This window comes from Primulina tabacum, chromosome 8 (genome assembly GCF_025594145.1).
Source record: "Primulina tabacum isolate GXHZ01 chromosome 8, ASM2559414v2, whole genome shotgun sequence".
NCBI lineage: Eukaryota > Viridiplantae > Streptophyta > Magnoliopsida > Lamiales > Gesneriaceae > Primulina > Primulina tabacum.
In genome coordinates, this window is record NC_134557.1 from 11,741,232 (window position 1) to 11,767,953 (window position 26,722).

Sequence of the window (26,722 nt, forward strand, 5' to 3'; positions counted from 1 at the left end):
GGGGAAGTTGGGATCCAATGGCTAACTAAGCTCTTTAATAGGGTTCTAAGTTCTAGGAAAATGCCAGAATCTTGGAAACATAATATTGTAGTACCGATTAATAAGAATAAAGGAAATATACAAAGCTGCTCAAACTATTGAGCGATTAAGCTAATGAGCTATATGTTGAAGCTATGAGAGCAATTAATAGAGCGGAGACTTGAGAGTATCACTACTGTATCAGGGAACCAATTTGGTTTATGCCGAGTAGGTCTACAATGGATGTTATTTTCATGGTTAGACAAATGATAGAAAATATAGAGAACAGAAGACCATGCAAATGGTATTTATCGACTTAGAGAAAGCCTATAATAGTCTGCCTAGAGAATTGATTCGGTGGGTACTTAGAAGGAAGCATATGCCTCAATGCTACATCGAGATCATTGAAGATATGTATGAAGGTGCCGTAACTAGTGTTAGGTATGTTGGAGGGATGTCGTGAATTTCCTGTGGAAGTAATATTTCATCAAGGATCAGCTTTAAGCCCTTACATGTTTGCTTTGGTTATGGATGAGCTGACGGGACATATTTAGGATGAGCTATCTTGGTGTATGTTGTCTGTAGATGATATTGTTCTGATAGACGAAAGTAAAGAAGTGTAAATAAAAAATTAGACAGATTGTGTGAAGCTCTTGAGAGTAAATATTTAGAATTAATCGCTCAAAAACGGAGTATTTAGCTTGTAGTTCTGAATCTAGGCGAATGGGTAGTCCAATTGAGATTGACGGTCGACAAGTCCCATACTGTAACTTTATGCTATTTAGGATCAATTTCAATTATCCAGATTTTAACCACATTTTTATAACAAATCAAGTTAGGGATTGGAAATTTATTTACAGTTGACGATAGTGTAGTAGTCGTTGTGGGGTGTTTTGCGGATTTCTCATCCGCCTTTTTCTAACTTTTTTCTACTATTCTAATAAAACTATCGTTTCAAATCCAAAAAAAATTTATCCAAAAGATCGGGGACATTAGAGAGGGTATAGACTATAGGATTAAAGCAAGGTGGATGAAATTGAGATGAAAAGGATGCTAACGAGATTGAAAAGAAAATGTTATAAAGACTATTGATCGACCAGATAGGTTTTATGACTCGGAGTGTTGGGCCACTATAGGACTACATATGCATAAGATGATGGTAGCGGAAATGCGTATGTTAAGATGAATGTGTGCCAAATCGAGTAAAGATAGAATTATGAATGAAAGGATTATGAGCTATTTAGGTGTAGCCCTCATAAAAGATAAGATTAGAGAGACGCCTACCATGGTTTGGTCATGTGAAGAGGAGACCAAACACGACCCCAATACGACATACCTTAGATTGGCAAGTCATTGAAAAGAGTAGAATGAAGAGTAGACCACTGAAAACTTGGATAAATGTGGTTAAAGATGATATATTAGATCTTAGTTTAAGAGATAACATGTGGAAAAATCGCTTACTTTGGAGAACTAATATCCATGTAGCCGACCAGCAACTAGCGGGAACGTTCTATGATGATGAAGATATGATATAGCATGCAGAGTATGACGAAATGCAATCCTTATGATTGCTAAATCAAACAAAATTTCTTGTTAAAGCATTGGTTCCTTCATGTTAGTACCACCAACACAGTTCATACAAAGAATTGGCATAATCAAGCTCGATTACCTCAATAATATTAATTGTGTCGGTGTCCTCGCAATTAAGAAATACGAAAAGAAAGAAAGAAATATATGTCATAATCCTTGAAACTCTTAACATATTATCCCACTAATACTACATTTATCACCATATCTTCTTCACAAAAAAACATAAATTGGAATAATCACCTTCATTCTTTCTGCTTCATGTCCTTCATGTTGTGGTCTAATTATACGATCAGATGTACCATTTTCATACTTCTCACTAACAGCTGACATTCTGTTTGAAGTAAAATATATGACACAGTTATCAAACATTAAAATAATATGAATAGAGAAAGCAATGTATGGACTTGTACTTTTTCATGACGATGCAGCGACCAAAACCACGATCCAAGGATGATTTATTCATCACTATAGCATCCTCAATATCATATCCACTATAACTCATCACCGCAACAGTTGCATTCTGTCCAGCTCCCAACTTATCAAAACTGACCTGCAAATAACATCATTAAGATACATGGTAGTTGTTCCAAATCACACTGACAATGAAATCCACTAACTAGCTCAATTGTCCGCGTCGTTAGTAATGGCCGTTGAGGATACACTAAGAGGTAGATTATAGTGTCCATCCGACACAACTGCAAAGATAAAAACTTGCCAGATGTTAGTTCATAAAAATATATAATGAGTTTTAAACAGACAAAAGTCAAATTCATAGCATGCCTGATTATATGCAATATTTCCCATAGCTTGCTTACCCATAGCACACTGCAAACAAAACAATACCGAACATGATCATTAAATATCCATAGTTTTACACCATCCAAACTATATGTGGCCTGAATAAGCAAGGAAACCATACCTGATATGTATTTCTTGGTGACTGATTATGATGAGGATATGGGATCAACCCAGCGCATACGCCTAGAATGGTCAAAGGCTCTATTTCAATATGAGTTGTTCCTTCTTTAGCATTCTCTTCGTACAAAGCAATCTAACAATGATAATCAAACACAAGACAGGTTACAGTTGACCTTCTAAACAAAGAATTTTCAAAAAAAGAAAAACATGCAAACCAAAGCATTGTTCTCCTCGTTGACATCAAGATATTCTATCAAGCCTTCTTTCAAAAAGCTATCAAATGTGCGGACTCCATCCTGAAACAAGTGAACTTTATATGAGGGGAGGATCAAGACAAATGAGAAATACATCAATATCCTATTTTTTTACCCTCAACTCCTTCATATGGTGCTCCTTGATTCTTGGTACACCTTTGTCAGCAATTACTAGAGGACGACAAACACGACCACCATCTGAAGCAATGTAAGCACAGCGCTGCAAGAGAATATCCTCATTAGAATCTCCACTGATGAGTCACAATTTTGCATCTACAACATGAAATTGAGCTGTCTTGCAAATGCCAGTGGTTAAAAAATTGACAAACAAAATCAATATTATAGAAACACAAGAAAAAAGAGTCACCTGCTTTTCGTTCACGAAGATGCTAACAAACTCACCAATTATACCTGCCCTTCGCAGCTTTCTCATTGCGTTAGCAAATCTCTGAGAACATTTGAAAGCAAATAAAAAGAAGATCTAGGACAGCATATCCAAATAAACTAATAAACAACTTTGACCATCAATAAAACAATACCTGTGGTCGTCTGTGCTTCCCAAGAATAAGTCCATTTAAAATTATCAGAAAAGAATTTGGCATGTGAAGTTCTTCACCTGAGAGTAATTCCAAGTCTTCTACCCCGAGGGAGTAGCACTGTCCCAAAAGAAGAATGAAGTAGTGAAACATACAAAACAAAAAAGATAGGCCTGCTCCCAAATAGTTCAATTAACAAAGAGTAAATAATTGAAATAAGAGAGAAAAATTTGGGCTTATTCGATTGCCATAGTATGAAATATATCACCACACAATAAAAATGTTGATTTATCTCAAAGGAGATTAAGTTGTCAAGAGAATTGTACCAGAGAAATAAGAGGCCCTTCGTCCTCATCAGTGGTAACATGTGTCATCAAGGCCAGATTCTTCACCAATCCACAAGATTCACCTTCTGGAGTATCACAGGGGCACAACATGCCCCACTGTAGATGAAGTGGTTTAAGGTAATCCACATGAAATTCATGGAGAGGAGAAACAAATGTAATCATAAGAGAGAGATTAAGGAATGGAGAATAAATCAAATCACCTGGCTGGGCTGCAATGCTCTAGGACCACTAACTTTTCTAGATTTTTCAAATTGGGATGAGATCCTCGTCATGTGACCTAATGTCCCTATGTATGACAGTCGAGCTACAGCCTGCAATAAAAAATTCGGCGTTCAGTCCATAAAATGCTACCAAGGAAAACTCTCGGAGCAAAAATGTTGTGGGCCAAAACGAAGTCACATAGTAGATGAAAATCCCATAATTAAGTTTGATTATTATAGAAAAAATAAGGGATACACACAAGTAAAGGGAGAATCCGTCTGCCGAAGGAATTTATCAGAAGCTGGCTCCTAGATATTGCAGTCCTTTTAGAGTGCTGCAGAAGGCAAGGAATGTGGCTTACAAATTGCAATCGCCTGCTGGATCCAGGATTCATCCGATGTTCCATGTTTCATGTCTAAAAAGAGCTTTGGTAAGTGCAGTGGCTCTGCCTCCTTTGCCTACGGGATTAGAGTTAGAGCTGACAGTAGAGTTTAAGCCAGAGCAGGTAGTTGCTCAAAGACTGAAGCAGCTACGTGGACAAAAAGTGCAAAATGCTGATCCACTTAAAGGAAGGTGTATGGAAGAAGCTACTTGGGAAGTTGTTGCGCTTTGTCGATAAGTTATTTTAAAAAAGTGATATAATTAAATTATTTTAGATTGGATTTGATTGAAATAAAATCTGGTAAGATAGATTAGGAAAAATATTGTCCCTGATTTAATGGGATGTGATTTTATTTTCTTTGGCTATTCTAGAGGACTTTATCATCAAGAAATAAAATAACTTCTTTTTCCTGCTATATTCAATGTTTTTATGCATGGTACGAGAGACCGAGGATGGTTCATGAATTTGAAGGCCACCATGGTCGGCGTTGGCTCTATCACTTCCGCCTCCAGCAGCGGTGGTGGTACAACCTCTTCGACCGGCAGCTCTCAAGCCCTGCCACACATCGCACACTCTGAAAATTCTCTTCAAATAACCATCAATAAATTAAATGGAAAAAACTATCTTGAATGGGCTCAATCGGTGCAGTTGGTGATTGGCGGTAATGGTAGATCGGGTTACTCGAACAGCGAAGTGAGGCCACCACTATCTATAGATTTGGAACTCAAGCAATGGCAGTCAGAAATTTCCATGGTCACTGTATGGTTGATTAATTCCATGGAACCCCCAATACGGCAATAGTAAACCCTTAATTTTTTTACCTACTGCTATGATGTTTGGGAGGCGGTTCGAGTAACATACTCCTATTTGGAAAACTACCCTCGGTTGTATGATCTCAATACTTGCATGTGGCTTTTGCAACAAGGAAATGAGATGTGACGACTCATTACGATGAGTTGTTGACTATTTGGCAATAATTGGATTTTTCTGAAATTGATGAACGGGAAAGCAGTAAGGATTGTTCTGGCTAAATAAAAAGTTGAGCGAGCCGAGGCTGTATGTTTGTCTTCTTGGCTGGATTAAACAAAGAATTAGATGAAGCGAGGCAAACTCCTTGAAATCAAGCCTCTTCCAGGTTTTCATTAAATTTTACTGAAGTAGGCATGAAGAAGCCCAATGCCATGTTATCTTACGACGAGTCAACGAGCATAACATTGAAACTGAGAGAACAACGCAAGACAAGAAGGAAAATAAATACGCTGGTGATTACCATGACGAAGGAAAGCAAAAGCCGTGGTGTAAGAAGCGTAAAAGGCCATGGCATACTGTGTAAACATGCTGGGAAATCATGGGAGACCAGCACACTTAAAGAAAAATCCGGGCAGCAACAATAATTGTGGTAATGGTAGTCAATGCGTTTCAAACAGGTACTACTGAATCTGAACCGCAATCCTCCTCAAATTCTTCCCCTTTCAAGAAGGATCAAATAGAGCACCTGTCCAAATTGTTTCTATCTCATCCAGGAAAATCAAACTCTTCTTGCTTTTGGGCCCAAACAGGTAGTTACTCCATAGCAACTGTTGCATGCTTAAATTCTAATAGCTCCTGGATGACAGGAATGTCACAATTATTTCTTCCTATATCTTGTGGTGGTGATAAGAAGGTTAAAATGGTTGATTGTTCCTTCGCAGGGACCATTATTATTTCTCAATTTTTAACTCTTATAATGTCTTGCATGTTGCACTTTTGTCCTATAATTTACTACCCATCAGCCAATTAACTCGTGATTTTAATTGTTGTGTCTTTTTTTGTCATCTCATTGTAAGTTTCAGGATATTGCCTCAGGGAAAATGATTTACAATGCTAGGCAAGGCAGCAGACTCTATCTTCTTGATGCTGCTTCCATCTTTGCAAAATAGGATCAGAAGACTTGTTTCAATTATGTTATGGCATTATCGTTTAGACACCCAAATTTTAATTATCTAAAGGAGTTGTTTCCTAAGTTATTTATCAATAAAAAATTATACTAATTTTAAATGTAATTCTTGTGTATTAGCTAAAAGCTATCGCTGATTTTTTCTTCAAAATTATACAAAGAGTCTGCACCCTTTACATTCATTCACAGTGATGTTTGGGACTCATCTAGAGTAGTCACCTTGGCTAATAAACATTGATTCCTGATATTTATCGATGATCACACTAGAATGTGCTCGGAGTTTCTTTTGAAAGACAGATTTCGAACAAAGATTTTGTATCAATGGACATTCCAATTTTTTGAAGTTCAATCCTACCATGACTCTCATCTTCAAGTGGACTATACTATTAGTGAAGATTAATGTTTAACTCATTCAAACTTAAAAATTGATTTCATAGATGATGATGTTTCTGACGAAGTTATGCGATTTTATAAATCTAACACAAGAGAGGAAGGAAAGAAACAGTTCAAGGTCTTGTTTATACAAGGAAAGGTCAAACACAAAGAGGCAGTGGAATTGTCCCACTATGAAGACATGAATCAAGTCTCGGCCAAATCGTGACACTTGCAAAGATACCTTGACAAGTTTTGATAATCGCACTCAAGGTATATACCCAAGGTAGCCCCTTCTAACGATATTGAACTTCATATTGCTCAGAAGAAAAATAGTCATGTACGAAACAACCACTGTCAAATTTTCTAACCTATACAAATCTGTCACCCTCCTTTCATGCTCTTGTTTCTCAACTTGACTCTATTAGTGTTCCTAACAATGTACAGGAAGCTCCAAAGATAAATGAGTGGAAAGAGGCAATTTCTAAGGAGATGAGAGCTCTAAAAAATAACTCTACATGGGAGAAAGTTGATTTATCTAAAGGAAATTCTATTGTAGGAAGCAAGTTGATGTTTACCACAAAATACAACTCCGATGGGTCCTTGGACGGATACAAAGGTTGCTTGGTTGCCAAAGGCTTCACTCAGACCTATGGGGTTGACTCTTCTGAACTATTTTCTCCAATAGCGAAACTTTATACAGTTCGAAGAATGTTGTCTGTTGCTGCGAATCTTGATAGATCATTCATTCAACCAACTATATGTGAAGAATGTATTTTCTAAATGAGGACATGGAAAAAGAAATTCATATGGTACCTCTTCCTGGATTTAATGATCAACTTGGATAAAAGGTTTGTAAATTGGATGAGATTTTATTTTCTTTAATTCTTTGGGATGTGATTTTATTAAAATGTATGTTCTAGAGGACTTTATAATTAATAAATAAATTAACTTTCTTTTCCCTGCTCTGCTCAACATTTTTCTGCTCGCTTGCTTTGCAATACCCCACATTCAGCCTTGAGAACAAGGCTGCTTTGAAGGGGGTATTGCTGTGGACCCAAAAGAAAAGATCCAAATAGTGAGTGATAGCCCATAATTAACTTTGTTTATTCTAGAAGAAATAGGGGACACACACATGAGAAGGGGGAAGTATTCGCGGAAAGAATATTGCTAGAGGAGAGTTAGTTATTTTCCTTTTTCGAGTGACAAGAACTAGCATGAGCTAGGGTTGTACAAAGACGATCCTTTGAATTTTCTTTTTCAATTCAGCATAATACATTCAGTTAATCCCATTTCAATATCATTTGTGTATTTTTATTGTGGTTGCAAAAAAAAAAATCAATGACCATAGGAAGATAGACGGACAAATAAATAAATAGAGGGGGATGCATCAAAAGATATGTATAAAATTAAGTAGTGATCACCTGAGTCATGCCTTTTCGATGCATCCTGAACCTTTTGACATCCCAATTTCCAGTAGAAAGAGTTCTTTCTAGACCAACAGTAATGCTATCCTTCACTATAAACTGGAAAACGTACAAAAACATAATGCAAAAACAAATTAATCCATACTAAACATGTCAATCGCAGAAGCGATAAAAGTGAAGAATCACACTTATTAACAGGAGTGGGCATTCGGGACAGGTAATTCAGGTCCCGATCTGACCCAAACCCGATTGGGCAGAGGAAAATCAGGTAATTCAGGTCCTGATCTGACCCATGCTAGTGATTACATTTGAAGATCTTGTGTACATATATAACATTTCTTGGTGCAAAATTTTCAAAGAACCATCCTACCTAACCAAAGGCCATGGGATCGATAATTTTCAGTATAAAGTTGTTAAGATTATAAATATCATTGTAATTCACTGCAGTTTAATCAGGGATATTTTTTGTGACCTTGGTCAACTAATTTTTTAAGAAAATGACCTCCTCAAGTGCATTTAACTAAGGTTATTTTACAAATTTCACGATTAATTATAGGTAGGTAGTTCACTTGGTTTAGGCTGACAAATTTCTCTGGATGCGTGCCTTTCAAACACATTCTTTCCTTGCATACTTCATACTTCATAACAAAAATGTTGAACAAAGGGCCTGAATCCAATGAGCAAAAAATATGAAAACAAAGAGAAAAGTATAAAAGAGACGACAGATGGATGAAAACCAGTGACAGCCAAAAAAACACTTAATCTATATCATAAAACAGAGAGGCGTTGATTCAATTGTCCAGGTATGTTCAGTCTAAAAGTGGATGCAACAAGGACACAAGTCACTGTTGCAAAACATGCTACAGTAAAAAGTAACAACTGAACCACAGAAATTAACCATCCTAAAGCAATCACCTCTCCAATCAAGGATAAATATACCAGATAAGGCCCATAAATTTTTACTTTTATAAACAGTTGTGCATCTATCTAATAATATTGTGGGCCAAAATGGGGAGAGTCACTTTGCAAGAGAAAAGCTCATTATCAAGTTAGTTTACTCTATCAAGGATAAATAGAGCAGCAAAGGCCCATGAATCTTTACTTTTATAAACAGTCGGGCATCTATCTAATACTATATGGGGAGAGTCACTTTGCGAGATAATCAAGTTAGTTTAATCTAGAAGAAAAAGAGGTCATGCACACAAGTGAGAAGGGTAGAATATATCAGGGAGCATGAGGCTGTGCAGAGTTAATTATTCTTTTTCATTGAATGTACTAGCTTGAGCTAGGGTTGTACACAAGCAACAGTCAGTATATAGAGTTAGTTATTCATAATAATGAATTGGGTTTATTTTATCCATTACCTTTTCTTTGTTTCTCTTTGTGATCGCAACAAGTGGTCTGACCTGCCGGAATCGCTCAAGAAAACAATGGAAACCACGAATTTAGGGGCTAAATGGGATATGCTAGAGAAGATGGTGATGGTAACACAAGAGAATATAATAAAGATGCAAGAAGACATTAATGCAATGAAGGCTAATCTAAGCTCTGTCAAAAAGAATCTCAATGATCTAGGAGAGTTGAAAACATTGGTGGAAAAAATTATTAGAGGAAAGGCACCGTCGGTGGAAGATGACCCAGCTGCTAATGATAAACAACAGGAGGGAGTGAATAGCTACCCACCTAGATCCTTTAGGTTGGCTGCAAAAGCAGAACAATAATTTGAAATGCATGGTACACATTCATACAATCGGCTTCGGATTGCACATATCTGTACGGAAGGTCCAATGGTCCGTTGGTTCCGGTGGCTAAATCAAGGAATCCGAACATGAGCTATGATCGATTTGCAGAAGAACTAATCAATATATACATCGGAAGAAAATCGATGAATCACTTTGAGTCATCGGCTTCTTTGAAACAATAAAATCATTCGGTGGAGAATTACATCAAACAACTCGAAGTTTTGCTTGCGAAGATTGGAGACCCACCAGAAACAATGTTTGGGGTATTTTTGAGTGGTTTGAGGGAGGAGTTTCGATTGCAGCTAAGAACCCATGGTCCATGAACAATATATTGTGCCATGGACTTGGTGCGCAACATTGAAGAGGAGTTGTTTAGGTCGCCGATAGGGTATTCTATGGGTTGGTCAGGCATGGGCTCATGTTTGGAGAGGAATGGTCATTCTAATGGGCTTTTGAGCCAAACCTATCAAAATGAAAGAGAGAAACTGAGCCGAGTCCAACAGATTGAAAAGGAGAATACAGCCCATCGTCTTTATATATGTCGCGCAATGAAGGATTGAATGCTCAACATGCTAGACCACCTCAAAGCCCAAATCCATCGTGTCATTCTGTTGCCGGCGCGGGGATGGGTGGAGGTGACAAGTCTGGAACCAGCAATGGCGCAGACCGTAGCTGATGCCCTTTCAAGGAAGGTGGGGGAAATGGAGCTGAAAAGTGTTTCTATTCCAGTGTGGTTAGGGGCTGAGGAAATAAGGGAGGCAGTGGAACAGGATCCATGGTTGCAAGCTTTCAAAAGGTTATCAAGGAATTGAGGGTAGTGGTGCATATTCACTGGTTAATGGATTTTCGCCGCATAAGGCGAGGCTGGTTGTACCTAAAGAGTCGGCATGTCTTGATAAAATTTTGGAGTCACACGCTACGCCCTTGGGTGGTCATTCAGGTGCTTGGAAGACATTAAAAAGGGTTGCTAACAGTTTTTCTGGCGAAGTGTAAAGAGGGATGTGGCGAAGTATGTCGCAGGATGTTCAATATGCCAAAGACAGAAACATTAGGCCACTAAACCAGCTGGGTTATTACAGCCTTTTCCCCATTCCCAATGCCATTTGGGAAGACATTGCTCTGGACTTATTCGCTTGGCTGCGTTCTTTTGCATCGGAACAGCCTATACATGGGCCTTGTGGATTCCCTAAGCTGAGTTTTTGTATAACATGTCATATCACATGGATGCGTGTAAGACTCCTTTCGAGATTATATATGGAAGGAAACCACCGAAGGTTACACAATTTTAGCTCAATGAGACAGCAGTGGTATCGGTGTCCCAAGAACTTTCAGATAGAGGTGATCGGATAAATTAACGAGGCAACTGAAATAAAACTTGCATAGGGCGAAGCAGAGAATGATAAAGCATGCAAACACTCATAGAAAAGACGTATCATTCCAAGTTGGTGACATGGTTTTTTTGAAGTTAAGAACACACAAGCAACAGTCAAGTGTGTAGAGGAGGATTTATCAGGGAGCATGAGGCTGTGCAGAGTTAATTATTCTTTTTCATTGAATGTACTAGCTTGAGCTAGGGTTGTACACAAGCAACAGTCAGTGTATAGAGTTAGTTATTCATAATAATGAATTGGGTTTATTTTATCCATTACCTTTTCTTTGTTTCTCTTTGTGATCGCAACAAGTCTTTTCCACACAAGTATTTTTGAAGTTAAGAACACACAAGCAACAGTCGTATGGCACTTCATTCAACCATAGTTGAGTCCAGCGACAAGTTAAGACAAACACATTTTCAACTCACATAAGTGGTTGCAGCATGCTGCTTTTCGTAATACCAAAATCTCTCTTCGGATGAGGCACTTTAAGAACATTAACAATGGAATCAAAGAAAAGTGAACCAGTGAACACCAGCAGCATATATATGCAACACCGCAGCTTTTATTTATGTTCAAGAATGCCACTGGATTATGTTTTCCACACAAAATAATTTAATAAATAACCGATATCATTAAACACGTGTGAAATTCGCAAAGCTTGGGGTAATACTTTTTCTTATGTTCTTGCTTTTATGTCACATAACTTCAGACATCAGGACAAACCTGAGAAATGTCAAACCGACTGGAACGGCTGGGCTTTGCCAAAATTGTATCTATCGTCTTTCTGGCCTCATCATTCATGGTCTTGAATAAATCCTACAATACAAAGTTAAGAGAGAGATTTAATGGTATTTAATCATCATTAACTGAAAGATGGAACCACCGAAGGACCTCAAAAATACCTCAAAAAGTAATGATAGCAATTGACCTGACAGTTCCAGTCTTTTGTTCCCCACATAATCCTTCAATAATAAGTAGATTAAATAATGACAAACACTATCTACAAGAATTAATGGCATCACCAAGGTTGACAGTTTACTTTGTAGAGCAAAGTAATATCATATGAAAAGTCACTTCCAACATAAAACCACATAGCAAGATAAATCATTAACAATTTGGCACCAAAATAGTCAAATTATACAGTAAATCAGCAACACAACAATGATAACAATTTCAAAACCTGAATCAGACACAAACAAATACATTTTCTAGGTTGGCCGGGATTTTCGAACAGGGTGGTTTTTGCCATTGCTATCCCACAAAAAAAGAAATTGTGAGCAACGGTGGAAAAAACCACCTCCAGTCTGTGCTAATATTTGTTTCAAGAGTAAAATAAATATCTGAGGTATCACCTCTCCCAATGAAAACGACCAACCAATTAATTAATGATTACAAAAGTACAGTGCGGCAACATGGAATAAAAACCAAAAAAAAACAGAAGGAAAAGTTGAACAAATTAATAATAGAAAGGTTTATGTCTAAAACTGCCCTTGTTAACTGCCAGAAGGATAAGATAACAATCAAGTAACTAATAACCCACCAAATTAATCGATAAAATTATTGTAAGTATGGGCCTAGCCAGTTACACCTTATCATCCATTGCATCTTTATTTAAGATCGCTTCCATCATGCGTCTCAACATCACTGCAACATATATGCATTTTGGACGAAAATTGTTTTGACGGACCTGCAAGGGAATGGGGTTTGCAAATCCAGAAAAAAAAAAGCAAACATTTATGAAGGACCATATCAAAATATTGAACCTACTGGAATGTTGGCCAGAAATATGTCATGAAGGATACTGAGAGGGCGCCCTTCCTGAATATGACATGAAGGATAGGAAATAGGACAATGAGCAAAATAGATTTGAAAGAGAGAAGAAAAGTTTTCTCAAATTCATACTAAGGCAATAAACAATAACAGACCTTCGCAAAAGCATTAGAATATGGTGAAGTTACAACCTACATCATGAAACAAAAATGATTGAGAAAAAAAGTAAAAGCAATTAAACATCAGCAGAAAGCTACAGAAGATGGAGTAAAAAATTGTGCATATCGCAAAGGAAATTCCTAGATTTTAAATAGAATAAACAACTCAAACAAGCAAGACATCTGAAATATTTATGTCACCTGTGTGACGATAATCATTTTTATAAAAATCAGAAAGTGTACAATCTATATCTTCATATTTATCTCCCGACACATCCATGGGTGTGTGGGGTTTGTGTACAGGATATTGCTTCAATTGTTAACTATAAAATCATCATACTCCACAATGACCTGCCCAGTTAGTATGCCCCACCTTCTGCTGAAATCACATATCTGATATAACACAACTCACAAGTATTACAGTAGATTATTTGATATATTGAAGTACAAGAAATCGATATCTGGCCTTTGTTCTCCAACTCCAAAATGAACAATCCAGCAGAATCCCCAACTCATTAAAATATTGACTGGTAACATAGGCATTTTTACCTTCACTTTCTTCTTGGTAGAAATCAATAATAAATCGAGTAACAAACAATTTACTGTATTTTAATGACTGTCACTATAGTGTCTCTCAATTTGTTAGGTTGCACCAGTAACAAATGTTAGAAACACCAGTAAAGTATTTTGCTGTTCATAAAATGTTTTGTTAAGGAAAGCCATAAATTCATTATTTGTTTCTTTCGAAATGACAAAGTACGATCAAACTTCTTCCGATGAACAAAACCTTCTGTTCAAGGAACTCTAGTGCCTGATGTTGGGTGTATACAGCTTCCTTCGCACAATCCTGAATCCAAAATATAATACCAAGAAAATTCAGAAGCCACATTTTTTATTGAAAACAAAATTCATTATTAATTACAGGAAAGTATACAGGACATCCTTCTGGTACAAATTTTCGAATATTTAAATTGACAACCCAACTTGCTATCCTTTGCGTTTCAGGACCCATGATAGACATACAATTCATCAGATGCTTGAAGATTCAGTAGCTCTATAGCTCAATTTCATCCAACAGACAAGATACCTAGTCAAAAGGCTCCAGCAGAAAACTTCATAATTTTATGAATGTTTTCTTTGAAGAGAAATGATAATTTGTTCCTAGATATTGACCCTGACCAAATGGTATACCTCAATTGAAGACAGTAGCAGTTCACCCTACACCAGATTGTGTACCTCAATTGAAGGCAGTAGCAGTTCACTATAACGGGGGTCTCTTCCAACCATCTGGACAACCTCTTGATCGCTCTCCATACCCATAGCTTTCATTACTACCATAATAGGAACCTATGAAAGATAATGCAACCACGGAATGAAATTGATGACAAGAAACAAACCTACAAAAAGAGAGAGGAGAAAGGACTTAAAAGGACATATCAACCTTGGTCGTGAACTGATTCAGGTACAAATATATCTTCTCTTTCTCCATTTTTATAACTGTTTTACTCTTTGTTGTCTCTGTGCTGCTGGTAACAGAAGCTTGCACACTGAGAGAAAAGAAACAATCTGTTAGGAATACAATTCAAGGAAATGATGCCGTTATAAAAGACAGAATGGAAATTTCAAAGCTAAAATGATTTTTAAGTCCTATGACAAGAAAGAAGGGTTATTCTTTTATTCACATAGTGGCTCATCAGCATCTAAGAACAATTCCTTCTGTACAAATGTTGAATAGAATATAGTCAATTGTGTAGAAGATTATTTAATTTGTAGATAGGACCAGATCTTAGGGATATGATTAATACAAAATATCCTTTAATTATGTACAGATTTTATTTTCCTTTTTTCTTTTTTTGATAGAAAACTAACTTTATTATAACAGTGAAAAGTTCTAAAATAGACGCGGATGAGTAATCCGCAAAAAACGATACAAGAGTAGTCGCTAAAGCACTACGCTATGACATTATCACACTATCCTCATGACCATACAGATTTCCGATTTTTGTTTCCTTTTAGGTTCACCTTGTAAACTTTATTTAAGAGTTTTGTAATTAGTTATTCAGATTCATGACATCAAACTTTTTCTACAAGAAAATATTCAAATCTCCTTTTGTATTTCTGGTAAATTATTGTACGGAACCAATCACCGATATTTGATAGGATAGAATCAACAAAATAAATTACTTTGCAGAATAGTTTCCTTTCTTTATTTACCTTTCCATTGTGATTATAAATCAGTGTGTTTTTGGTTGATTAATGATACACTGAAGTTATTTCCTCTTATCCTCTTAATTTATATGGTATCACGAGCCTAATGGTTCATCGACCTTCAATATCCAACTGCATCCACCAATTCTTCTTCGGGTGAAGCAACGGCTAAAAAAACCATTGGAAAAACCCTTGTTCCCTTTGCCCCTCTCTCCAATGGCTGAAAAAACCCTTATCCACTAATGTTCAAGTGTCGATACCCCACAACAAAACGGAGTATCTGAAAGAAGAAACCGTCATTTGTTGGAAGTAGCCCGTGCTCCTATGTTTACAACGAATGTTCCAATATATCAATTGGGAGATGCTCTTCTTACCGTTGCATATCTCATAAATCGCCTACCTATCCGTCCCATAAACTTTGTCACACCTCTCTCTCTTCTCACCAAGAAATACCCACAAGTTTCTAGCTCCAATAATCTGCTCTTTAAGACCTTTGGGTGCACGGCTTTTGTGCATGTCCGTGCCCATAAGCATAGAAAATCTTATCGTCAAGCTAAAACACAGTTTTTATAGGGTATTCTCCTACTGAAAAGGGCTCGTTGTTATTGTCTACACACTAGAAAAACATATGTTAGTTGTGACGTCTTCTTTTTTGAGGATCTCTCCTATTTTTCCAACACTTCGTTTCAAGGCGAGAAAATGATGAATCTTGTTACTCCTGGGATACTCTACCTCTACTTGGCGTGAGTCTTGACGTCAAAAATGTCTCTGATCCTATTCAAGCCAGCCAAAAAATTAGTGAAACTGATGATCCAGAAGTGTTGGAAACAGGGGGAGTACAACGACAGTGAAACATAGTTTATTCAAGGAGGAAAAATCCTCGAGTTAATAAAGAAACTGTGAATCATAGCCAAAACCAAGAAGATGAATCAGTGGTAGAATCCTCGAACGAGTCAGGTACATTTGTTGATATCAACATAGCAATAGCAGTCAGAAAGAGTATTCAATCTTGTATCAAACATCCAATTTCCAAATATGTCTCATTTTCTAATTTGTCTCCCACATTTCGTGTTTTTACCTCAAATTATATAGTGAATTCGTTCCTAGGTCTATCATGGAAGCAGATTACACGATATTTGTCAAGGGAAAGATCACCATTCTTATAGTGTATGTTGAGGACATAATTGTCACCAGGAATGATAATAAATAATTGGAGGAAATCAAGAATGATGGCCCAAGAATTTGAGGTAAAAAACCTTGGAACTCTGAGATATTTTCTTAGAATGGAGATTGCCAGAAACAAAAGAGGTATCTTAGTATCCAAAAAAATACACTTTAGATTTGTTGAAAGAAACTGGCATGTTGGGATGCAAGCCAAGCAGGACGACAATCGAGCAAGGGAAAAAATGTTTAAAGGAAAACCTGTTGATAAAGGTACTTATCAGCACCTTGTTGGAAAACTCATCTAATGATCTACCTCTGACATACACGACCAGATATTGCATTTGGAGTAAGCCTGGTAAGCCAATACATGCATTCACCATGTCAAGGCCACCTCAATTTAGTTTACAGAATATTGAGATACCTGAAACAAACTCCTGGGAAAAGATTATATTTTCCAAAGACAAATGATCGAGGAGTGAGTATGTACACTTATGCAGATTGGGCAGACTCAATCAATGATAGAAAATCGACCTCTGGACATTGTACGATAGTATGAGGAAATTTAGTGACATGACGCAACAAAAAGCAATCGGTGGTTGCAAGAAGTAGTACTGGAGGAGAATACAAAGCTATGGCTCATGGAGTGTGCGAACTCATTTGGATAAGAAGAGTGATTAAAGAGTTGAAAATTCAATTCGAAGATCCTATGTTACTCTACTGTGACAATAAGTCAAGCTATCAGCATATCTCACAACCCTTTCATCACGATAGGACTAAACAAGTTGAGCTATACCGTCATTTCATTAGAGAGAATGTGGATGAAGGTAGTATTGGTATTGAATATGTTCCAACATCTTATCAACTGGATGATCTCCTTACAAAACGATTATCTAAACGAGGAAGTAGGCAAGATTGGTCTCATCAACATCTACAGCCAAGCTTGAAGTGGGGTGTAGAAAATATTCAAATCTCCTTTTGTATTTCTTGTAAATTATTGTACAGAATCAATCATGGATATTTCATATGATAGAATCAATTAGAATAAGTTATTTCGGCAGGATAGTTTCCTTTGTTTGTCACTCCATAGTAATTGTAAATCAGTGTGTTTTTGGTTGATTAATGATATACTGAAATTATTTGCTCTTCCTCTATTAATTTATACCTTCAGATACTTTAAGAGTAAAGCCACAGAAATCTTATACAACTGTTGCAAAATTCCTACAAGATTGTTATATTTATGGAAGACCTGGCACTCTTCAGAAATTCCTAAAAAGATTTAAGAAAGCTTCCACATAATATCTTAAAAGTTCTGATCAACTGTGCAAAATCGTTGTGCGATATTGATAACACTAAGTTACTTTCTCGCACACCAACATAAACAGAGATTATGTATATGCAAGGAATCCAACTTACCCAACTATTACATGGACCTATTGAAGAAACACCAACAACACCATGTTCTTACTGGTAAGCTTAAAATGCAGAGCAGAAACTTAAAAAAAATGTACTTTAGAAGGGAAAAACTGAAGTTAAATCCACTGACCATCCCTTTTTATCAGTATCAATAATTATTCTGTTCTTCGAAAGTTGCTCTTGAATCAAAATCACCTAAACCAAGATATATAAAATCAGCACCAAGCTAACAGATTCCAACCGGAAAAACATCCTTCCATAGATGAAAAGAGATTTGCTAGTCAATATTATCTTTAAATGTGAATGACGGAAATGCTTGTAATTTGTGCCAGAACATGTGAAAAGGGCAAGTATTCAATAAGAATTAATTCAACACTGACAGCTTAAGACATTCATACACTGAGGTGTTCTGTGCTGCAGAGTAAGAAAATTGTGCCCTGATATACTACTAACAATATAAAGAAACCCAATAATAGAGCAATAAATGGAGCAACACCATTTCTTGTCTTGATAGAGCATGTAAAAGAAATTGCTACTGCATAAATTACATGGAGACCAATAACTCAAAAGGCTCACACACAAAGAAAGTCCAATAACAGTGATTTTATCTTCGTCATAGGACTGAAGATGCTGAAATATCAAGATCACACAATATACGTCCAACATTCAAGCAAAATTAGAAACCTACTTGGTAGAGTACAATACTTCTCAGAATTTTATTGTGTCGGCCATCGAATTGGGAAGAATGAAGAACAAACTAAAAACAGATAATATATTACGGTAAGAGTGTCACCTTCTCTGTTCCTTTAATGATAAAATATCCACCAGGGTCAAGTGGGCATTCACCTAAAGATGATGGACCATGGATCAAGCAATTATCAAGGTCAAGTGACAGTAAAATTTAGCATACAAAAAACGACTGACTTCCTATGAGAAAAAGTAAAAACATATGCCTGCATTTGTTAAAGTTGAGCAGGTTTACCATATTTCGCTAGTTCTTCTTCATCCTTCTCATGCAAAATGCAACAATAGCTTCTTAACATGATAGGCATTCTGCCAATAATGACATCCCTCTAGCAAAATATAACTCAAAAGAAATTAATATATGAGTATTTTATCCTTGGTCGTGTTTATGAATAGCAATTGTCTATATCTATCAATCTTCCATTTATAACAAAGTTCTCACTTGGAATCACCTTCATTTGGGTTGTCTTTGAGCCATGGCTTCCAGTAATATATTCTATGTTCACACAGATTGGAGCAGCATATCTGGAATCAATGGCATACCAAGAGAGTAACATTTTATAAGTAAGAAAAGTTAAGATCTTGAACTCTAATTTTTTCCCCATTTCTATGGGAAAAGAAAAATATCTAGAGGATGAACATATTAGTACATTTTGACTTTCACCACGGAGTATGAAATGCTTCAAAACAAAGTTAATACAATCTAAAGTAATGTTTAGATTGATAGATTTGAAATCCATGATTTCAAATTCCTTGACTTGGTTGGATAGAAAAAGTCGAGTGAACACTAACTCCACTCTACATAAAATCACACAATTTAATGGTAATTGTGGTGGATTTCAAACTCCTCAAGATGAGTATCATTTTGAAATTCATTCCTCAAAGCTTCACCAAACCAAATTCAATCCTCCAAATCAAATCTATCAACCCAAGGGCAACCTAAATTATTGGGATGTGATATTTCAACTAGATGCAGTAAAGTTGAACCAAAGATTAAAATTTTTCATTACACTTGAATGTCTTAAAGTTAGCCTTCATTTCCATGCACTCTGTAGAAACTCCTCAAAATAGTTGTATCTACTTCCACAAAAGTACAAAGAAGATAAAAAAAGTTCAGCAATTTAAAATAAATAAATGCTAAACCTATTGGTTCAGTATCCTACAAAACTTTCATCGATTATAAAATCTTTTATTCTGAACTCTCTTTTATTCTCACAAGATCATGTAAAAGGAATAGAATGATAAAAATTTGTGAAAACAATAAAAATTTGTGAAAACAACCATGACAAAAACTGCTTGGAAGATCATTTACATCATTTTGCTTCCTCAATCACTTCTTTCGCAACATCACTTATGTTATAATTTTTTCGAGAAAACCAAAAACTCTTTGTAGGCTAAAGGAATCTATTTCGTCTACCAAATTTAATGTTCATGCAACAACTCTCAAAAGTATTCAAAAGATGCACCCCTCTGTTTTCCTATGACAGGTCCTAATACATACAAGAGAAGAGAATAAAACAACAATTCACACTCACGTAATGTCAGAGAGCCTGCATTGGTGGGGAGTAAGTTTTTCAGTGACACCATCTATTATTACTGATGGTTCACCAATCCAAACATCTTTGTATCTGCAACAAATAGAATAAACCAGAGTAATGTTGAAGCAGCTGAATTCCTCTCACCAGCATGTAGAAAAGACATTGTTGAAGATAAAGAAAATAATATTACACAACGATAATCGCAAAATTTTCACCTTAGATAAATACTTGGGTATATCTTAGAGGTAATCAGATCATTAGCTTGAACAATCTTTTTTATCTGCGTCCTCACAAAGAAGTTAAAGGAGTCCAGATGTTGTTTCACAAGACCTCTCACCTACATTTTCATATAATCAAAGGTGTTACAACCAGTATAAACTCTGCAATGACAACGGCACGAGCACGAGCACGAGCACGAGCACAAGATGATAAATTAAAATCTAAATCCAAATTAATTAAATAACATATCCTAGACTCTCGTTACAATTTCCATCACTTTTGAATTGTATACTGCATAATCATGAAACATACGTGTACCAAAACCTAGGCTCAAGGTGCAAGTCGTGGCGAACATGTTATTTGAAATGAAACACACTGAGTAATTATATTTTAAAAGCTAGATGCATTAAAAATTATGCCAAATAGTATAATATGTAATTTACATGTCATTAAATAGCAATAAACCAATCGATCCAAGAGAAGAAGTAAATATAAATAACTATTACATTGGATTAAATTTGAGGGATGCATGGACCACAGAATCATAGGCTCAAGATTCTAGTCGATGAGAGCACCTTAACAAAACGAAGTGCACCTGAGTAGTAGCGCACTAGTGCTATTTTAAAATTTCGATGAATGACAAAAATACGCCATAAGCATGTAACATCTAATTTACAAGACGTTAAACAATATATCAAACATTATCTAGAGTCCAAGAAAATATAAATGACAATTAAATTGGATTCGCTTCAAGACTTCAACTACACAATTTTTTTCTCTCATATGTAAAACGCAACTTGGGCCTTTAAGTACACGGGCAAGCAAACATATACCACACCCCAAGTTTATTTTTCATTCTTTAATAATATATACTAGCATTTTAATACAATAATCTCTTTTCTGTGGAAACAAAAAAACAAAGAAAACAATCCCAGAATACTAATATTTACTCGTCAATCACTTTCATAACCAAAGTAACTTGGAAATAACTAATCAAGTGGATGTCAATGAGGAAAAAATTGAACTTTAAACAGGAAAAAAAAAAGAAAGAAAGAAGGAGGTAAAAGTGTGTACTTTCAAGAATTCTGGAAGTAACTGATACTTGTCGACTGCCGACTTGACAGGTGCGGCAAGGGCTTGTTTGTCGAATTCCAAACTAAATTCAAAGAACATAGTCAAGCCATAAGAAAGAGAGATGTTGTTTTTAGTAAAAAAAATCAAGATTTTTGTAGCAACGGCTGCAGGAAACTATTGAGTTTACCCTTGATGGAAATCATTGAGCGAAGCAGGGTAGCCTCCTTTCACTACCATTTGAATTTCAGATTCTCAAATCCAAATAAAGTTCGAACTAAAGGAAACGACGGGGAAGCAGTAGGAGAAAGAGAGCCACGGCGGAGAGGTGGCGGCAGCAAAACAGTGGGAGAATAAAAATTAATTATATGCAGGTCGTAGTGACGGACTATTTCGGATACATATATATGGGAATTTTTTGATGGATTTTTAACGGGGAAAATTTATATAAACTAGCGGAAAATCCACGCGAGTTACCTGTGATATAAATAAATAAATAATAAATATATAAAGATTTATTTGATTTTAGTTATAAATATATATATGTTTAAATTATGGAGGACTTGTCAAAAAATCCCTATACCCATTCTTAACTTACTCTTTACTCCCTACCCCACTAAAACTTTGTTTTAACTCTCCATTTCTTTTAAATTTCTAAATTTACTCTTATATCCTTATTTTGAATAATTGATTTTTCTTTTGTAAATAATGGCCCATCATGCTTCCGAAAATAAATTAAATCTTTTACCTCTTTGACCGGAGTATCACGGGTTATATCCACCGTATTTTACAGACTGCTCCTCACAGCCCAACCACGCGATCGCAACCGATGGTTACTGACGTAGATTCCTTCAGCAGCACTTGGCACAACCCTAATTCGTTTCCTACCTTAAGGTGTACAGTAAAAGATAAAATTTTGAAAATAATACATGAGATGGGCTAAGAGCAAAGATCTCTTTATTCAAACACCAACATTTTATTAACCTCCTATAGAGGAGGAGAAACTTGTTTAGCTACTAATAGTAGCTGAACTCACTACACACATATATTTGAAAGAAAATTATTACAAATGTTTTGAAAGAAAATGAAGAGGTTGATCGATGCCTTCATCTTCCTTTTGCTTCCTTATTTATAGAAGGCTTCTTCGGATTTGAAACTTCGGACTTCAAATCTTCATAAACCTTTACAGCTTGCACATGGACCATGTAGTGGTTGAGTGGTCCATTGGGATGGTCCCTCCACCTTTCTTGATTTGTCTTCTTCTAGATTATTAATCTAGAAATAGTCATTTCTTGAATTTTTATCTGCCTGCATAATTCGTATATATGTGTTTGGATCAGATCAGCTTGTATCTCCTTTCCTTCTTTTTTGAGCTGTTTATAATAATCTTTGGAAATTTTCAGCTCTTTTCTTATTGCCTTAATCCTTATTCTGGAAACTCTGAGATAGTTGAAATACATTTTCTTTTGTTTCCAGTTTTGGTTTAAGTCTGGTATGGTTTACTTGTTCCCATCTGTTATTATTTATAGATGAAAATTTCGGGACCAGTCGTCTTGTTTTCTTCATTGGATTCCTTTTTTAAATAAAGTATTCAATGTTACCTTTGTCTTTTACCACTCATTTTTAGTGGTTCTTGTGTCCTGTCCTACCACTTACATGGTGGATTTTTCTTTTTGTTAGTGGACTAGTCACTTGTCCACTTTCAATTTTGTCGAGGAATCTTTGGTTTTCGGTGTCCTTGAGGAAAACATGAATGTGGTCCATCTCCACTTGTGCTTGTGTCGGTAAAGTGTTTCGATCAGATCTCGGTTTGAATCCTTTACCGAATTCAGGTTCCTTCTGGTTTTGGCATTCAAAGCAGATGTTTTCTGACCATCTTCCTATATGTGCCATGTTGCAGAATTTTCGGCGAGTCTCTTTACTGGCCGGCAGCTTGCTGTTCCACAAAAGATTTCTCTTTTTCTCGAATAAATCTTCTGCAAAACTTGTGGTTTTTTCTGTCATGGTGTTTAACAGGAATGATCCGTTCACTGAATGATTATAAAATTTGATCGGAAACTTGACTTTGTCCATCTCAGTGAGACAGACCCATAGACCCCAAGCTCTTCTGGTAGACATATCATCTTCAGAAATTGAAGCAACCAGGGGTGTTTCTTCTATTGGAGGGTCCTTGATAAATTTTTGAACATTTGTATCCGGCCTCCTTAACTTGATGAAATGAAAGGCTTCGTGAGAACCTTTCTCTGCTGGTTCTGGTGCTGCACTGAAAAAGTATAGCTCCAAAACATCTCCTCTGGACAAATAATCATTATTCGCCCAAGTTTCATGAACAGCTTCCTGGATCCACTTTGGTAATCCTGAAATTTCCGGAAAGCTGGGTGATGTATTATAAACTGAGGCAAGAGCCCCGGATTCATACCATGCTTTAACCTCCTTTGGATATGAATTTGGTTTCATCCATACCCTTGGATATTTTCCTGAGACATCAACCCTGTTAGTAGCTAGGTTGATTCCAATTCTTGTTTTCAATTTCTCCCAATTCTGTTGATAATCCTGAAATGGAGAAATTGTTGCTTCGTTAGTACCAACCTTAGATTTGCCTTTGTCAATACGAGGCCTAAGGTTGATCTCTCCCTCTTCAATCCCCGAGGTGAAGGGTTGACTTGAAGACTCAAGATAAGGATCACGAGTCTCAATTTTTGTTTCAGCCAACTCATCTGGTGATGATCCGATTTAACACTTGTGCAAAGGGTATTTGAATCCCCTGCTACAGGTATAGAGTCATGTACTCGAAAACTCTCCATTTGGGGAACCAATGGCTTCTCAATGCCTTGGAGGATAGGCCTTTGCATTACAGATCATAACTGAGTATATGCCTGTAAACATCATGTAATTCGATCAGAGACAACTCTCTTATCGGCTTGTTGTAGTCTTCCCGCAACTTCTGCGTTTACGACTAGCTTGTTAAACTCGTTTTGAAGCATTTCAAGGTGTTCCCTCAAATGCCTCTGCATCTTGATGATGGAATCGATATCACCGCTGTCCATCTCTTGTTAAAAAATCTGCAAGAATATTTTCATGAGATTTTATTATCACAATATCAAAAATATAATTCTGACATAGTGCCTGCCTTCTTAATAATCTAGCCTTCTCTGGTTTAGATTCAATTCTATTCCTTAAGAACGCTTTTACCTGTGTATTATCAACTTTCAAAGTAAATTTCTTTGCAAGTAAAAATAATGGCCATTTTTCAAATGCTCTTTTTACTGCATAAAATTTCTTTTCATTGATATGCCATCTAATGGCTTCTGCATCTGAGAATAACCCACTACAATATCTGCATGGTTGTTCTCCATCTGGTGTGAGCTTAGTAAGAACTGCTGCCCACCAATGATCACTGGCATCGGTATATAATACCAGATCATCTTCGTCTTGAGGAATCGCCATTTTTGGAAGATTTTTACAAACCTTCTTTAAATGGATAAGTCCTTTTGTGTGTTCTTTTCTCCATATAAATCTTGCATCTTTTTTCAATAATGGACTGAACACCTTCCTATGTTTTGCTAGGTTTTTTATAAACATTCCAGCAAAATTAACAACTCCTAAAAAGCTTTGAAGTTGTTTCTTGTCTTTGAGACTTTCTGGAAAATTCTGCACCATTTCAACTATGTGGTCTTGCAGAATTATTCCTGACTCATCGATTTCAATTCCGAGGAATTCAATCTTTCTTGTAGCAATGACTGCTTTCTTTTCAGATAAAACAAGTCCTTCTTTCTTGCAAACATTAGAGAAAATCTCCAAATGCTTAACATGTTCATTCATATCTTTAGATGCTATTAAAACATCATCAATGTAAACAAACATAAATTTAAAATAATCTTTAAAAAGATTATCCATTTTCCTTTGGAATATCTGGGGTGAATTAGCCAATCCCATTGGTAACACCTCCCAAATATAATGTCCTTGAGGTGTGGAGAAAGCTGTGAATCTCTTGCTTTCTTCCTCCATCCGAATCTGATAAAATCCAGACTTACAATCGAATTTAGAGAATATCTTGGCGTTGCGTATACAACTAATCAAGTGTTCTCTACTAGGTATAAAATACCCATCAAATTCCAGAATTTTATTAATTTCTTGATAATTAATAACAAGTCTGGGTTTTCCTCGTTTTATCTCACCATGGTTTCTTACCAGGAACCCTGGACTGCTATATGGTGACATACTTGCTTTGATTAAACCAAGGTCCAAATATTCCTTGATTATAATCTGCATATCCCTTTGATCAATGATATTCATTGGAATAGGCTTACAACGGACAAATTCATACTTTTTGCCTTCCTTAATCTTAAGGCAAGCTTTGAGTTGATTTCTGTCCCACCATGCTAAGGGATCTTCATTGTAATTTTCTTTGATCCTCTTTTTGACATCTTCTAATGATACCTTAGATTCGAACTCTACTTCATTTGTTTGTAGAGTTATCTTAAGGCATTCTATATCTTCTGGTTGGAGTACTCGATCTGCTCTTAACTGGAGCATTGTTTCTCCAAACCGTCTTGAATCCTTCATTTTTGGGTGCAGAAGTTGTCCTGAATCACCACGTTTGCTGCGAAACTGGATCGACAATTTTCTATAAAATGCCTCTCGTAGTCTCTGGACTATGATTTTGTGATCACAGGGTGTTGTAAACACTAATCTTCTAGTCTCATTTTCTTGAGTATAGGACTTGAACATCTGTAGGAAATTATTTCCTAACAATATGTCAGCTCATGTATCATGAAAATAAATTGGTGGTGTTTTAACCTTGTACCAAGGTGTTTGCCCCGCACCGCCAATCATGATTTCTGTCATCCTAATCCCTTTACATAAGATTAAGATTCTTCTGGAGAAATCTCTTCCAGCAATCTTTGGTAGTTCTTCTTCCAAATTATTTGGAAAAACTCCTCGTTTTGCTGTACATATTCAAGCACCTGAATCAATATAAGCAGCAAAATATTCTGCCTTATATTGTTCATACAACATTCCTATTGGAATGTATATGGAGAATGGGCTTGTGGTCATTGGATTTTCCACCTCTTATCATTTGCTATAAACTCCATTCCATACTCTAGACGTTTCCAAGGTTTGTGTTCCTCGAGAAACTCTAATCCAAGAATCAGTCGATCTGATTCTTTCCCTGGAATTCCTTGAATGTGAACTTCCAATTCTCCGATATTAATCAGTCCTTGGTAAATCCCTATCACAGGTTGTTCCAAATAGTATATTGAATTATAAGGAAATTGATTCATTTGTTTTGTAATATCAAATACTATTTCTATTTCCTTCCACCCTTCTGGGCATCTAA

General features: G+C 36.2%; 1 protein-coding gene across 2 annotated transcripts in view; it reads right to left on the bottom strand.

Annotated features, from left to right (window-relative positions):
- The window catches only part of LOC142553750 (DNA-directed RNA polymerase III subunit 2), a 34,141-nt gene extending 12,375 nt beyond the window's left edge, over nucleotides 1-21,766 (bottom strand). Inside the window, exons 1-28 of one of the 2 annotated variants that reach the window (XM_075664220.1) lie at nucleotides 21,572-21,766; nucleotides 21,385-21,466; nucleotides 20,307-20,428; nucleotides 20,089-20,181; nucleotides 19,006-19,078; nucleotides 18,792-18,882; nucleotides 18,603-18,655; nucleotides 17,940-18,004; nucleotides 14,466-14,571; nucleotides 14,261-14,371; nucleotides 13,812-13,871; nucleotides 13,022-13,057; nucleotides 12,864-12,914; nucleotides 12,685-12,783; nucleotides 11,999-12,058; nucleotides 11,820-11,912; nucleotides 7,979-8,080; nucleotides 3,864-3,974; nucleotides 3,643-3,759; nucleotides 3,320-3,436; nucleotides 3,148-3,228; nucleotides 2,896-3,000; nucleotides 2,742-2,822; nucleotides 2,528-2,659; nucleotides 2,389-2,433; nucleotides 2,226-2,303; nucleotides 2,019-2,158; nucleotides 1,849-1,939 (exon numbers count right to left, since the gene is read on the bottom strand). In XM_075664220.1, the coding sequence (XP_075520335.1) occupies nucleotides 1,849-1,939; nucleotides 2,019-2,158; nucleotides 2,226-2,303; nucleotides 2,389-2,433; nucleotides 2,528-2,659; nucleotides 2,742-2,822; nucleotides 2,896-3,000; nucleotides 3,148-3,228; nucleotides 3,320-3,436; nucleotides 3,643-3,759; nucleotides 3,864-3,974; nucleotides 7,979-8,080; nucleotides 11,820-11,912; nucleotides 11,999-12,058; nucleotides 12,685-12,783; nucleotides 12,864-12,914; nucleotides 13,022-13,057; nucleotides 13,812-13,871; nucleotides 14,261-14,371; nucleotides 14,466-14,571; nucleotides 17,940-18,004; nucleotides 18,603-18,655; nucleotides 18,792-18,882; nucleotides 19,006-19,078; nucleotides 20,089-20,181; nucleotides 20,307-20,428; nucleotides 21,385-21,466; nucleotides 21,572-21,621 (2,445 nt within the window). In that variant the 5' untranslated portion in view covers nucleotides 21,622-21,766. Of the gene's footprint in view, nucleotides 1-1,848; nucleotides 1,940-2,018; nucleotides 2,159-2,225; nucleotides 2,304-2,388; nucleotides 2,434-2,527; nucleotides 2,660-2,741; nucleotides 2,823-2,895; nucleotides 3,001-3,147; nucleotides 3,229-3,319; nucleotides 3,437-3,642; nucleotides 3,760-3,863; nucleotides 3,975-7,978; nucleotides 8,081-11,819; nucleotides 11,913-11,998; nucleotides 12,059-12,684; nucleotides 12,784-12,863; nucleotides 12,915-13,021; nucleotides 13,058-13,811; nucleotides 13,872-14,260; nucleotides 14,372-14,465; nucleotides 14,572-17,939; nucleotides 18,005-18,602; nucleotides 18,656-18,791; nucleotides 18,883-18,995; nucleotides 19,079-20,088; nucleotides 20,182-20,306; nucleotides 20,429-21,384; nucleotides 21,467-21,571 lie in introns of those variants that run through there. The other variant, XM_075664221.1, reaches the window with a different exon arrangement.
- Between the last annotated feature and the right edge of the window lie 4,956 nt (nucleotides 21,767-26,722).